This window comes from Scyliorhinus canicula, chromosome 14 (assembly GCF_902713615.1).
Source record: "Scyliorhinus canicula chromosome 14, sScyCan1.1, whole genome shotgun sequence".
Lineage (NCBI taxonomy): Eukaryota > Metazoa > Chordata > Chondrichthyes > Carcharhiniformes > Scyliorhinidae > Scyliorhinus > Scyliorhinus canicula.
The window spans coordinates 148703073-148718711 of NC_052159.1; the positions used below are offsets into that span (position 1 = coordinate 148703073).

Genomic DNA, 15639 nt, shown 5'->3' on the forward strand with positions numbered 1-15639 from the left:
AGAGAGATAGAAAAAGGGAGAGAGTGAGAAATACAGATTTAAAAAAAGACAGAGTGAGGGAAAGACACAGAGGGAAATACAGAGAAGGGAGAGGAAGGGAAAGACAGAGAGGGAGAGAGATTTAAAAAAAGGACAGAGTGAGAGAAAGATAAAGAGAGGGAAAGAGAGAGAGAGAAATACAGAAAGGGTGAGGGAAAGAGAGGGAATAATAATTAACGAAAGAGAGAAACAAAGGAAGTAACTGTGCACAGGACATTCGCAATTACTGCAGCAAAAGGTCAATCCAAGAGCCTAGAGAATTAGAGCTGACAAAGGAAAATGATGGCGAGCAGGGATAGAGCATTTAAAAGGTGCATCTACATGATGGCACCATTGCTATTTTTACCCAAGCTGTGTTTGATCAGGTGCTACCCTGACCTTTAGGAAAGCTTGGAAAGTAAATGTTATTTCATTTCCGATACCTCCAGAGGAAACAGATTATGAAGTTTGACATCAAATGTCATAGAAATAAAACAAACTAAAAGTGTGAATCAAAGAAAAAAATTGGCATAATTAAATGTTCGTGCTTTCCTGGTATCGTCTCAGGGATTTGTGCACAAGATAAGCAACTTTGCAGGGAGAAATGTGCGGTGTGTATAATTGCACCGACGTGAAATAGGAGCACTGAGAGTCAGATATTAAATCAACCACAAAGAGCATTGCAATTTAAAGGTATAGGGTTAGGGTTGATGATGATGTGCCACAGATAGACAAATGACAGATGAATACGGAAAAGACAGGAAGCAAATCTCCAGATTCAGCAGCATTCCAATAAAATGTTCCAGCATATTTGAATAATCAGGTAAATGCAGGCATCAGGACAAAGAGTTCACGATTAAATGATATGGATTAAACTATGGTAAACGGAATCAATGGCATTGTCACATGCTGCTGCTGTAATATCAACCCTATCTGCTCAAAAAAGGAACCAATATTTAAAGGCTATTTTAACAGTGCCTTGTTACCTCAATGGGGAGTGAAATAATGTGCATCAGAGTCAAGTTTTAATGAAGTACCCATTATTTCTGAACTTGCACAAAATGTAATAACCAATTAATAATTGATACTTCAATTAATTTTCCACATTCTCAAGGTCATGCCCTTCCGACGGTTATCTTGTTCCGGGTGTCACAGCACTTCGCATTTTGGAAACGTCAGCTTCGTGGTTTTTGCTGAAGTCTCTCATGAAAGTGGGGTGTTTAACCTGAACAGAACATTTGTGCGTTAAATTCTGCTGATTGAAAACAATGCCAGTTCTGGTACCTGCCTACTGAGTGGCAGCCTGGATTATAGGGCGGGGGGGGGGGGGGGGGGGGGGGGGAAGGGGGAAGTTTCATCCCCAAGAGAGGTGAGAAACAGGGTGGGGGGGATTAAAATTTCAAAAGTGAACAGCACCTTGTATTTATAAAGCATCTTTCACACAATAAAACATATTTTTTGACGCCTATGAGGTGATAACACGGCACTCCACGATGGCATTATAAAATATAATGAGACACTGAGCCACGTAAAGTGATATTGGGCGAGATTTAATGGAGGTGAGGGCGATCTTACTCACTGGCTGGAGAACCAGTGTGAACCTCATGCCATCTCCTTTCAGGAAGGCCCATTGAGATAAATGCCAATCAGGCAGTTCAGTGGCCAGCAGCCGGCCTTCTCTGGGATCAAGGACCCCGAGAGTGGGAATCTTGCCTCGGAGAGCTGCCAGCTCATTAAAGGCTGGCAGTTCTTCATTTCTCAGCATCGCCATCAGGAATGTGGTGGCTGCTATCACCAGTGTACCCATCTGAGACCCTGGATGACCAAGGGACCCATGCTACAGGTGAGCTACTACGGCATGACGTGATGCGCACCATGGGGTAAGGGGTGGAGGTGGTGTTGGCAGCAAGGACATGGGTTTGGCTCTCAACAGGAATCCTTTTCCTGATTTTGGAAGGAGACACACCTCTTCAACCCCTCAAACCCAGAAGCCCACAAGCAACCCTTCCATGGTTTCATTATTAGGATTCCCGCATGGTGAGTCCCTCACCAATTGCCGGATAAATGCCAACAGCAATGATATGAGGCACTTTGCCCAATTAAGGTCTTAAATTGGCACCGAGGTGGGAAGGCCACCCACATGCCTTTCAATCCCAAACTAAACTGGGAAGAGGCAGTAAAGCAGCAGGGATCATCCTCCATCCACAGGTCCAATTAAATCCACCTCCCCCGCAGCCACCCCCCCCCCCCTCCCCCTCCCCCTCTCCCACCCCCACCTCCACATCCACCTCCAAACCTAGATCGGGAAGGGCATTAGATTCCACCCATTAAGGAGCCTCATTGGGAACAAAGAGAAGTAGAGGGGATCAGATCAGTAGGGAGGAAATTCCAGAACTTCGGACAACAAAAGGCCGAGCTGGCGGTGGAGCAAACAAAATCAGGGATTCCAAAGAGGTCAGAATTAGAGGAGCACTGATATCCTGGAGGGTTTTAGCGCTGGAGGAGATTATAGGGATAGGGAGGGGCAAGACCATGGAAGGATTTGAAAGCAAGGTTGAGAGTTTAAAAATGACGGCGTTATTGAATAGAAACCAGTGTAGGTCAGCGGGCACGGGATGATTAGTGATTTCCCAGTAGACCTTTTACTAAGACAACACTAATTATTTCTGCCCCATTGCACAATACTGGATCAAAAATAGCTTTATCCCTCAAGAAAACTGTCACACACTACAAATTCCACGTCACTTTTGCTGCTTTCATTGGCTCAGTCTAAATGAAGATGAAAGCTCCTGAAAACTATTACATTGGCTGGGATTTTATGACCCCCGCCCCCACCCAGGGCCATGACGGGTTTTCCGTGGCTAATGCGGCAAGATCTCCCGGTTCCACCAAAGACTACGGACTTTTCCACAGCTCTGCCATTCCGCCGGCGAGGAACCCCCCATGAGGGGTCAAGTTCGGCGGGACCAGGGTGGGAAAGGTCAGAAAATCCCACCCATTGGACAGAATTTTCCCAAAATTGCACAGAGTGCAGGATCAGGCGGGATAAGCTGTGTGAAACTCGGAGATATAAATTCATGGAAATCAGGTTCATGCGCTTGCTAGAAAGATTTGTAACTCCCACACTGTGGGGTAACAGCCTTGCCGCAGCTAAAATAGGGTCTGTTTGAAATTAGGATTGCGTTCAAATGGCCATGCTGAGTTCTGACTTCCTTCATCTGGAAGTCCTGTTCCACCTCTATTCCCCTCCCAGTAAAAACATACCCTGTCGGAAAGAAAATGTAAAAATTAATTTATGGGATGTGAGCGTCGCTGGTTGGGCCAGCATTTATTGCCCATCCCGAGTCGCCCTTCAGAAGGTGGTGGTGAGCTGCCTTCTTGAACTGCTGCAGTCTCTAAGGTGTAGGTGCACCCAAAGTGTTGTCAGGGAGGGAGTTCCAGGATTTTGACAAAGCAACAGTGAAGGAACGGCGATATGTAATAATAATAATAATTATTATATTTTCAGAAGTTTCAAATTAAAGGTTCTGCCCAAAGTCTTTCCTCCTTTTTTCACCTAAAAACGTATTCTGTCTCAAAAGCAAATGCATGGGTCTGGATTCTCCGTTATTGGGACTATGTCACAACGCCGGCGTCGAAACTGTGGACTTACACGCCAGAAAAACTGGCATGAAAGGGTCACATATTCCAAGCCCAGCAGGGGGCTAGCAGGGACCCGACATAAAACTAGCAGCTTTTGCTGCAGATGCGGGACCCGCACTTCCGGGACGGAGGCCGCGCATGCGCTAGGCGGCGGCCTCCAGTGGCCACACCGCGCTCCATGGCGGACTGGACACTGAAAATAGGCCCCCAGATCGGCCACGCGCCCGACCCTGACCGCCCGCCCAAACATTGCCCGGCTGCTTATAAGGCCCTCCGATCGGCCCGTCCCCAACCAGGGCAGCCACGGACTGAGTCCACAGCCGCCTTGCTAGTTTCCCGACTGGCAGGACCATATTAGATCCACTCCGTTGGGACTTTGGCCAGTGGGGGGGCGGAGAATGGCGTAGCTGGACTCCAGCAATGGCCGTGGTCGGTGCTAGGCGGCGCGACGTACTATCCAGTTATGCCGCTTTTCGGGACCCGCAGAATCGGGGAACCGCCGCCGGTCCCGATTCCGTACTGGGAAATGGATTCTCCACCCCAGCGCCAGCTGCGATTTCGGCGTCGATGTGCGGAGAATCCAGCCCATTGTCCATCATTCTAGTCTATTAAAGGGATCCATTTTAATGTTGCTATTTTTGACATTTAACTTTGTGATAGAATTATCATATGAATTCTTGTATGTCAGAATTAAAATTATGAATAATTTTTTGTTAAAAAAAAAGGCTGTGTGGAGTCTGCACCTGCGGGTGCTCCGATTTCCTCCCACAGTACAAAGCCGTGCAGGTTAGGTGGATTGGCCATGTTAAATTGCCCTTAGTGACCAAAAAAGGGTTAGAAGGGGTTATTGGGTTATGGGGATAAGATGAATGGCCTCCTTCCGCACTGTACTTTCTATGTTCTAATTATCGCTTATTGTCCCAGGTAGGCTTCAATTAAGTTACTGTGAAGTCGCCACATTCCGGCGCCTGATCGGGGAGGCCGGTAGGGGAATTGAACCCGCGTTGCTGGCATTGTTCTGCGTTACAAAGCAGCTGTTTAGCCCACTGTGCTAAGCCAGCCCCTATTTCCAAGTCAGGGTGGTGAGTGACTTCGAGTGGAACCTCCAGGTGCTGTGGTTCCCAGGTAACTGCTGCTCTTGTCCGTCTAGATGTTAGTGGTCGTGGGTTTGAAAAGTGCTGTCTAAGGAACCTCAGTGATTTTTTGCAATGCAACTTGTAGATGGTACACACATCTGCCACTGTTTGTCAGTGGTGGGGGGAGTGAATGTTTGTGGAAGGGGTAGCAATCAAACGGGACTGCTTTGTCCTGGATGGTGCCATGCTTATTGATGAGCCGCATTCATCTAGGCAAGTGGAGAGTATTCCATTACACTCCTGTCTTGTGCCTTGTAGATGGTGGACAGGCTTTGGGGTGAGTTACCCCTCAGGAGGCGAGTTATTCTCCGTCAGATTCCTCGGCTGGGATTATCCGAGCCTCTGTGCTGGGTGGAGAGTGGGGCGTCAGACCCGCAATCGGGTCCGATGCCGGGACGTGCTTCTCTGACAACCGGAGAATCGGCGGCAGTCGCGCATGCGCGGTCGAGGCGGCGGGGGTGGGGGGGCCGTTGAGAGATGCCCCTGTGGCGATTATCCGTAGTTGTCCGGCCGAGTTCCCGCCGGCGTGGTTCACGTATAGTTCCACCCGGCGGGAGCTTGGCATCGTGGCTGCGGTGGCTGTCCTGGTTGGGGGGGGGGGATCAGTCTCTGGCGTGGGGGGGGGGGGGGGGGGGGGGACCTCCACGATGGCCAGGGGGCCCTCCATTACGGCCAGGCCCGGGATCGGGGGCCACCAATCAGCGGGCACGCGCGATCTGGGGGGGGCCTAACCTCTACCGTGCCTGCCCGCTATGTGGCTCCGCCATGTTGCACAGCACGGCAGTGGCCACATACGGCAGCTGGAGCATCGCGGAGAAACTCTGGTGCCGTGCTGGCCCCCTGTGGGCCACTGAATCGCTGGGCCAAGAGACCCGTTGACGCCGCCATGAAACACTTTACGCCAGCGTCAACACTTAGCCGCGTTTATGGAGAATCCCGGCCCTAGCCTTTGACCTGCTCTGGTAGTTTTCATTAAAGAATGCAAATCTGTTTCATTATATAAGCTGTGTGGGGCTCGCACAGCCAGGCTTAAGAATTAGCTTCTTAATTGAGTTACAATCACCACTGGAGCTCACATGGAATACTTAACACCCTCTCCTAACCTATTGATCAATGGACCATTGACGTGCCATTAGATGAATGTACACAGGATAAAACTACAAGTTTAATTATTAACTGAAGCCAAATGGATAGAGAAAGATATTGTGATAACACAGACTCAAAAAGGATCATTATTTGAATCATTCCACAAGTAAACATATTGTCTGATAGATTGCTTCCCACAAAGGCCACCAGGCGACAGAGTATGAAATTTGATTTTGTTCTTTTGTAAACTGTGGCCTTAGGATGTAGATGACGTGAACTTCCATTTATTTCATGGGTTTTGGATTGTAACAGAATTAAGAACCTGCAGGTAAATTCCAGAATTTGCATAATCTCTGTACCAGGAACCGGTAAAACACAACTTTGGAATGCCAGCCATTTTGATATGATTCCTGATGGCAGCCTAGCTGTCTCGTACGATGATTTGTGGTCGACTCTGTGTTCAGCATCACATGGTGTGTCTCAGGAGCCCAGAGAGATTGGATAAACTCCATCTGCCGAATGCTCACCCTTGCTCTTCACCCAATAGCCTTTCAACATTTCCCTTTTCTTGGGATCTTCCTGAGCATCCTGTAAGAGAGGCACATAATTGAAGCTTTGGCTGGGGCTAGCTGCCAGTGGATGTATAATCAGCACCGACAGCTCTTACAGCGGATCCTATCCATCTTTGGGATATCTGCTTCATGTCAGTCTAGGCCAGACGGCAAGGCTGAATTTGACCATATCTTGTCCCAGGAAGCCCTGATAAAAACTAAAGTCAGTGGGTCTCAGTGAGTACTCTGCAATGTTTGGAGTCACCGCTGCAACAATGGAAGATATTTGAAGGTGTTGATGCCAAGCATTTTAATCCAAGAACATTGTGACAAGAGTTCCTCAGGGCAGTGACCAAAAGGCCCAACTATCTTCAATTGCTTCACCAATAGCCTTCCATTCACAATATGGTCAGAAGGCATCCGTCCATTGATTGCAAAGCGTTCAGCTTCATTCAAAATTTCTCTAGCGAGGAAATCCATTATGGGCCAGCAGCAAGCCATGGATAACATCTAGACCTGGGTTATTCGGTAACTTTTAGGCCAAAAAAATGTCACGCAATGAGTATTCCCAACAAGTGAGACCCTAATCTTGCCCACCCACCCCGACACCCAATTGCATCAGCGAATCCCCCAGTTTCAACAGCCTGGAAGTCACCATTGACCAAAAGATTATCCGAGAAACCCCATACATGTTTTGACCACTCGAGCAGGTCAACAACATGGGGCGGGATGTTTTGAAAACTGGCGGGGCGGGAAACTCCGGCGCGAAGGAGTGGCGTGAAACACTCTGGCGTCGGGCCGCCCTGAAGGTGCGGAATCCTCGGTGTGGTTTGCGCTGCGCTGGCCGGCGCGGAAGGGGCTTGGTGCCACCGCCAGCTGGCACGAGTTGCCGCATGCACGGGAGCGCCAGCGTGTGCTGGGGTCATCCCAGCGCATGCGCAGGGGGGTTCATCTCAGCGTCGGCCATTGCGGACTGTTACAGTGGCCGATGCGGAGGAATAGAGTGCTCCACGGCATAGGCCCGTCCGCGGATCGGTGGGCTCCGATCCCGGGCCAGGCCACCATGGGGGCACCCCCCGCGGCCAGATCCCCCCACCCCCTCTGGCCAGATCCCCCCCCTCCCGGCCAGATCCCCCCCCCCCCCCCCCCGGAGGACCCCGGAGCCAGGTCCCACCGGTAAGTACCTGCCGTAACATACGCCGGCGGGACCGGCGGAAAAACGGGCGGCCACTCGGCCCATCGCGGGCCGGATAATCGCCGGGGAGAACCGCTGCCAACAGCCCCCGACCGGCGCGGCACGATTCCCGCCCCCGCCAAATCCCCGGCGAAGGAGAATTCACAATTCTTTATCCACAAGACACAAATAACAATGGGATTGAATACAATCCACTTGCTTTGGATATGTGCGGCGGCTATAGCACACCAGAAACTCAACACCAGCTGGAACAAGGCTGACCACTCACTCGATACCCCATCGCACAAGGCACAATAGGTCTACCCTTCCACCATCAACACATTTTAGCTGCACTGGGTACAAACTGCATATTGGACAGTAATAACTCACTGAGACTTTCTCAGCAGCACCTGACAAATCCTGACTTCCACCATCTGGAAGGATGAGGAGGGCCGATACGCTGGAATCCCCAACATTTTCAAAATTCCCTTCCGAGTCGCACACCATTCTAGAACTTCCTGCCGAACAGCCTATCTAGAGTACCTTCCCCACAAGGGCCACAGCTGTCAAGGCAGAGTAATGGGTGATAAATGCCAGCCTTGCCAGGGACATCCACATCCCGAGGATGAATTAATATATATTTTTAAAAATGTAATAAACATGCTGTAATTTATATTTTATCATTTGCAATGACAAGACAAGGAAAGTACATTGTGAATAATCATCGATAAAAGTAGTTCTGGGTGAAGGCTTTATTTTATCATTTGCTTCATAATGTTATAAGATACATTTCATTGAATTTATTAAATGTGTGATTTAAGAAAGTGCTGTAACCTGTTCTTACTAAATGTGTTGAATTAAAATGATGTTTTTAATGCAGTTAAATATTCAGCTATTTTCACATAATAAATAGTCTGGTCTTGCTATTCTACAGGGTCACCCACTGGGCTATTTACTGACACGGCATTCCATTCATCATTGCAATGTAGCTCTGATAGAAAATCATTATAATAGTCTTTTTAGGAAAGCTTGTCAGATGCATTGTTGTTCGATCAATTCAAAATGTGAGGCAGGAAACACATTGAAACATCTGGCGTTCTTCATTTTGCTTGAACTAGATATATTTGTGATCCTTATTCCAGCATTGCAAGGAATTAGGACAGCACGGTAGCATTGTGGTTAGCACAATTGCTTCACAGCTCCAGGGTCCCAGGTTCGATTCCCGGCTTGGGTCACTGGCTGTGCGGAGTCTGCACATTCTCCCCATGTGTGCGTGGGTTTCCTCCGGGTGCTCCGGTTTCCTCCCACAGTCCAAAGATGTGCAGGTTAGGTGGATTGGCCATGCTAAATTGCCTCCTAGTGTCCAAAATTGCCCTTAGTGTTGGGTGGGGTTACTGGGTTATGGGGATAGGGTGGAGGTGTGGACTTTGGGTGGGGTGCTCTTTCCAAGAGCCGGTGCAGACTCGATGGGCCGAATGGCCTCCTTCTGCACTGTAAATTCTATTAATTTTCCCATCCAGAAAACATGACTGAATTTGCAGACATCTAGTGATAAGTCCTTGAACAGATATTCTTAGATGATATCGGAGTATTCAGACAGAACTGGTTGTGATTAACTGCACAGCAGAAAGCAATACAAGGGCTGTTGTGGTTATAGGGACAGCACTGTGAAACCTAACAACGTAACATATAGCAGAAAGATAAAAATGGAACTTTAAATTACATAGCGCTTGATAACATCGAACTGATAGTGTTAGCATTCAATTGGCCCAGAAACTAAGGAACCAAACTTGCAAAACCTTAAAAGATACAGCACAGTAGCATGGTGGTTAGCATAAATGCTTCACAGCTCCAGGGTCCCAGGTTCGATTCCCGGCTGGGTCACTGTCTGTGCGGAGTCTGCACGTCCTCCCCGTGTATGCGTGGGTTTCCTCCGGGTGCTCCGGTTTCCTCCCACAATCCAAAGATGTGCGGGTTAGGTGGATTGGCCATGTTAAATTGCCCGTAGTGTCCTAAAAAGTAAGGTTGGGGGTGGGGGGGGGTTGTTGGGTTACGGGTATAGGATGGATACGTGGGTTTGAGTAGGGTGATCATGGCTCGGCACAACATCGAGGGCTGAAGGGCCTGTTCTGTGCTGTACTGTTCTATGTTCTATATTCTGAGCTCAGTAGGTGCAAGTGCATACAAAGGTTATTGTAAAGCCTTCCATAATAAAATTAAATATAATGACATCTCCAGCTCAGTAAGAATTAGTATCATAATATTTACATATCACACTTTTAAAATTAATTGCTTGGAGATGAAAGACCTGGAAATCAAAGCCGTTAATCCCGGAGGTAGTGTTCATCCAATTTCATCCTTTACTAATGTGTGGACCACAGTTCATGCTAACTCAGTACCATATAAACGGGCTGATTCAAAACTTTCCATGGATAAACATTCACACAATTTGGACTAATTTGTGTTGGACCTCTTTTCTTTTTAACGTGTGATTATCTTATTGCTGATCTCAATGAAGGAAAAGTAAGGCACAGGTGCACGTGTATCTTTGAAGAGATCAAGGTATTCCAGCATGGCTCTATGTTGACCCATGAAGGAGCCAATTATCATTAGTTTATTAGGCAGCAAGATATCTACAGCGTGTTGTGGTGATAGCCACTGTAGATATGCGTACTTGCAGTAGGGGGATGTATGGCTGTACCTGTAATACAGGTTCCACCGGTAAGCCCCTGCCGGCTAGCTCCGCCCACAGGGAGCGCGTGTATAAATATGCGTGTGAGTCTCTGAGATCCTATTCTACAGTTGCAGCCGGAGGAATAGCATCACACAGCAATAAAGCCTCGATTGTACATGTCTCTCGTCTTTGCGTACAATTGTTAGCGCCACACGTGTATCACTTAGGAGGCTCAAGGTGCTGACTTGTTCAGTGTGTCCATTTGAATAACTGCATACAAATGTTAACTTTGCATATTCACAAAAAAAAGTTACAGGTTACTGAAATGAGATATTGAGGATGTTTTTGTTTCAATAATAGCAGTACCTGTTAATTATATATTCCAGCAATATGTACAGCCAGAGGTATGCACGTTTTCAACAGGCAGAGCAATTTGCAATTCAGAGAATCCCTCCACGCAGAAGGAGGCCATTCGACCAATCGAGTCTGCACCGACATTTTGAAAGAGCACTCAACCCATGACCACTCCCCCTCCCACCCTGCCCTATCCCCGTAACCCCATAACCTAACCTGTGCATCCCTGGACACTAATGCATCAAGGCAAATCCACCTAACCTGCACATCTTTGGGCCTGTGGGAGGAAACCCGAGCACCCGGAGGAAACCCACGCAGACACGGGGAGAACGTGCAAACTCCAGACAGACAGTCACCCAAGGCCAGAATTGAACCCGGGTTCCTGGTGCTGTGAGGCAGTAATGCTGACCACTGTGGCGCCATGCCGCCCCAACTAATGGTGTTAAAGTTCCCAAAGCACTTCATCATTGCTTTACCAAAGAAAATTCAACATCAAAGCGCATAAAAAGACTTGATGTACAAGTGACCAAAAGCTTGGTCACAAATGCAGGCGTTAAAGAGAGTCACAAAGGAGGAGAGAAAGGTAGAGATGAAGGGAGGGAATTCTAGAGCATTGAACTCAGGAAACTGAAGGCATAGCTACCAATGGTAGAGCAACCAAAACCAGAGAGGTGTGAATACGAGCAAGCTTAATTGAAGTATCAAAGCTGCAATTTTCAAGGGCATACATACTAAACACCAAGTTCAACCTGTGGTTTCTATTTTACGTCGTATCCTGCCAATCCTGCAGCTGTAAGTAAATAAATTGCAAGCTATTGCTTTCTTCGTTTTAATCGATGTAATTGATGAGTAAAAGGTATAGCCGGTTATTAGGGAGCTGCGTGAGATTGCAAATATCCGAACCTGAAAAGATTGTGACGAATTTCAAGGGTTTTGCCCGTCTGTTTTTAGGATAGCATTTAAACTGTATGTGATGTCTGCATTCAGGATTCTATGCACTCACTGATGCCACAATCTTGACACCCTAATTGTCTTATCAGGTTCCACTACGATAGAAAAATATGACCTGAGAACAAATACTTGGACCCAAGCCGGCGTGATGAATGGCAGGCGGCTGCAATTTGGCCTGGCTGTCATTGATGATAAACTTTACGTGGTTGGAGGCAGAGATGGCCTGAAAACATTGAACACTGTGGAATGTTACAACCCAAAATCGAAGGCCTGGACCGTTCTGCCTCCGATGTCAACTCACAGACACGGCCTCGGTAAGCAAATTGCTTGTTTCTAACATGGGAAGTCCTGAAGCGAAATTTGGTCTGCGCCGTCGACTACTTGTCTCAAACAAACAAAGCTATACAGTTTTTATTGAGATTTATCATCCGTCTTCTCTTCTCCCCCCCTCCCCTCAAATAAATCAACATTGTTTGACCCGATTGCGCAAACGAATGCGAAAAATATTGATCCTTTATAGCAGATGGAAGATTTTCATACAGAACCTGTCTTTATCCAACCCACCGCCGAATGGTTGTCTACACTTTACTTGTAATTTGTTTTTGTACATTAATCCATTAATTTTCCTCATCAGAGTATTGGCTGTGGAATCGAGGAACTAATCATTGGCAATGCCAAACTGAGGCAGCCTCCACCTTTAAATAACCCTTCCCTTTATTTGAACAAAGTTGACAGTTGAGAACAGTTCTGAGGTAAATATGAGAATCCCTGAGGGGCATTATAATTCCTGTGGCAGCCCAGGAATAATTTCAGCTCTCATCAATCTTGATTTACAGAGAACAGGAGACGTATAAAATGTAGACTTTAGCAGCAACTCCCAAATATCAGTCATGAATTCCAGGTTTTATTTGACAACAAGATTGAATAAAAATAAATCTACCGCTTTGCAGTGCGAATACGTGAGCAGTCTCGATACCACAATCTAATCAAGGGTGCGAGGTAATTGAGCATGCATCAAGTTTTATATTAATGACGTTAGTTGTCTGTTTAAATCATCAAAAGTGTTATGCATCATATAGTTCAAGAAGGAGGTGGATATTTTCCGCAAAAATTAGATGTATATTAATATTGCTAGATTTACTTATTTTTGGTGTCTTTCGCGTAGAAATTATTATTGGTGAGTACTTAATGCATTCACATCAAATGTATTCCTTCATAACATAAAAGGAGGCATGACTACTCAATAATGGCACATTATCTTCAGTGTATGCTTTGCACTTTCATTCCAGATGCTTGAGGGATTCCATATTAATTAAAAAACAATTGTGTAAATACCTCCCCTTGTTATTTTGGGGAAAGCAGAACAGTTTGCCAATTTGCACCAATTTAGGATATCCATTTTCCCCAATTTTTCAACTGGGATTAAAACCGTTGAAGCTCGTCAAACAAAAATAGTTGAAACATTAAGAGAATGGAAATAAACAAATAGGATAATGGCCTCAAGAATACTTTCACACAATAGATATTTTCAAGCAATTTTGAATATTGTCCATGTCCATAGAATAATAATAATAATGTTTATTCGTGTCACAAGTAGGCTTACATTAACACTGCAATGAAGTTACTGTGAAAATCCCCCAGTTGCAACATTCTGGCGCCTGTTCGGGTACACAGAGGGAGAATTCAGAATGTCCAAATTACCAAACAGCAAGTCTTTCGGGACTTGTGGGAGGAAACCGGAGCACCCGGAGGAAACACACGCAGACACAGAGAGAACGTGCAGATTCCGCACAGACACTGACCCAAGCGACGAATCTAACCTGGGACTCTAGCGCTGTGAAGCAACAGTGCTAACCTCTGTGCCACCTTGCTATTCGTCAATTATAAAGGCTTAAACCAGAATCCATCTCCTCAAACCAGTATCTTAGAACCTCTGCAGTGCAGAAGGAGACCATTCAGCTAATAAGGGACCAAAGAGTATGGATGGCGGTGGCATACCTTGGCATGGGGACATGACGGTTCATACGGGATGGGTGAAGTGGGCATGATGTGGTATGAACGAGGCATAGAAAGTGGGTGGATGGTGAGGGGTGGGGCCTAGAGAACCTTACCTTTTCAGTACAACCGGAAGAAGGTCCCAGAGCACCAGGACGGACCTTTTAAATAGCCTGTGTGGCTGCCTTCAAACCCTTCCTGGATTAGCTGGCCTGACTATATCCTGCACCTGTCCCTGCCGCACAAAATGAAAATCCCATCTTTCCTGACAATTTCTCCCATTGCAGGTGGGCTGAGCTGGGAACTTTCCCAACTCCCGCTGTCACCCTCAAGGATGAAGATCAAGCCTTGCATGTGATTCACTCCTAAGATGGCAATTGCTTGGTTGATCTACCCTCTTATGAGTGGCATGGTAGCACAGTGGTTAGCAATGTTGCTTCACAACAGACGGGGCAGCACAGTAGCATTGTGGATAGCACAATCGCTTAACAGCTCCAGGGTCCCAGGTTCGATTTCGGCTTGGGTCACTGTCTGTGCAGAGTCTGCACATCCTCCCCGAGTGTGCGTGGGTTTCCTCCGGGTGCTCCGGTTTCCTCCCACAGTCCAAAGATGTGCAGGGTAGGTGGATTGGCCATGATAAATTGCCCTTAGTGTCCAAAATTGCCCTTAGTGTTGGGTGGGGTTACTGGGTTATGGGGATAGGGTGGAGGTGTTAACCTTGGGTAGGGTGCTCTTTCCAAGAGCCGGTGCAGACTCGATGGGCCGAATGGCCTCCTTCTGCACTGTAAATTCTATGACACCAGGGTGCCCGGCTTCCCGGCTTTTGTCACTGTCTGTGCGGAGTCTGCACGTTCTCCCCGTGTCTGAGTGGGTTTCTTCCGGGTGCTCCGGAGTTTCCTCCCACAAGTCCCGAAAGATGGACATTCTGAATTCTCCCTCTGTGTACCCCAACAGGCAATGTAGTGTGGCGACGAGGGGCTTTTCAGAGTAACTTCATTGCTGTGGTAATGTAAGCCTACTTGTGACAATAATAAAGATTATTATTAGATACACTTTCATAACCCATTTTAGCTAAAAATGTTTCGAATTCGGGGCACATTTTGTTTTCTATTTTTAAAACCATGTTTTATCTGAAACCCAACCTGCAGTTCCATACCTCCATTCACCCCATTAATTAATGTTTTCAGCAAGGTACATGGTCCCTTTAAAAAAAAGCAAATTTTTGGAATAGGTAATGGGCATACTGTATAACAAACCTCGCTACAACACCCAAATACTTTTTATTTGATGTTAACCACCTACCTTCTCACCTTATGATAATAATAATAATCCTTATTGTCACAAGTAGGCTCACATTAACACTGCAGTGAAGTTTCTGTGAAAAGCCCCTAGTCGGCACATTCCGGCACCTGTTCGGGTACACTGAGGGAGAATTCAGAATGTCCAATTCACCGAACAAGCATGTCTTTCGGGACTTGTGGGAGGAAACCGGAGCACCCGGAGGAAACCCACGCAGACACAGGGAGAATGTGCAGACTCTACACAGACAGCGACCCAAGCCTGGAATCGAACCTGGGACCCTGGCGCTGTGAAGCCACAGTGCTAACCACTGTGCTACCGTGCTGACCGACTCAGTTCCCGCAATCACCAAACTGAATTACTGATTGTTCGAAACCAGCACGAGAATAATGAACCGTGTAATTTTCGCTAAATATCAGCAAATATCCAGATAAAATATCATCCACTGTATATGGCTAAGCACCGGAGGTTAGTGCTTGGCTGGATGTTACAAGTGAGAGCGATGAGGATTATGAGTGATAATCTATGTAGAGTGGGAAGAATAACATTACAGGCGCCGGACAGTTGATAATTAATGTCAACAAGCATTGAGAATAAGCATAATGGATAAACACTAGGGATGAGGGCTCAGAATAAGCATCATAATTAAAAGTCACAGAGAGATAATAATAATCTTTATTACTGTTGCAAGTAGGTTTACATTAACACTGCAATGAAGTTACTGTGAAAAGATAGGGATAAAAGGGCAGCACGATGGCG

General features: G+C 46.8%; 1 protein-coding gene across 3 annotated transcripts in view; it reads left to right on the forward strand.

Moving 5' to 3' along the window:
- The window catches only part of LOC119977701 (kelch-like protein 1), a 358199-nt gene that overhangs the window by 298906 nt on the left and 43654 nt on the right, over positions 1-15639 (forward strand). For all 3 annotated transcript variants that reach the window (XM_038818882.1, XM_038818883.1, XM_038818884.1), the window contains one exon: positions 11676-11900. In XM_038818882.1, coding sequence (XP_038674810.1) covers positions 11676-11900 — 225 coding nt within the window. The remainder of the gene's footprint in view (positions 1-11675; positions 11901-15639) is intronic.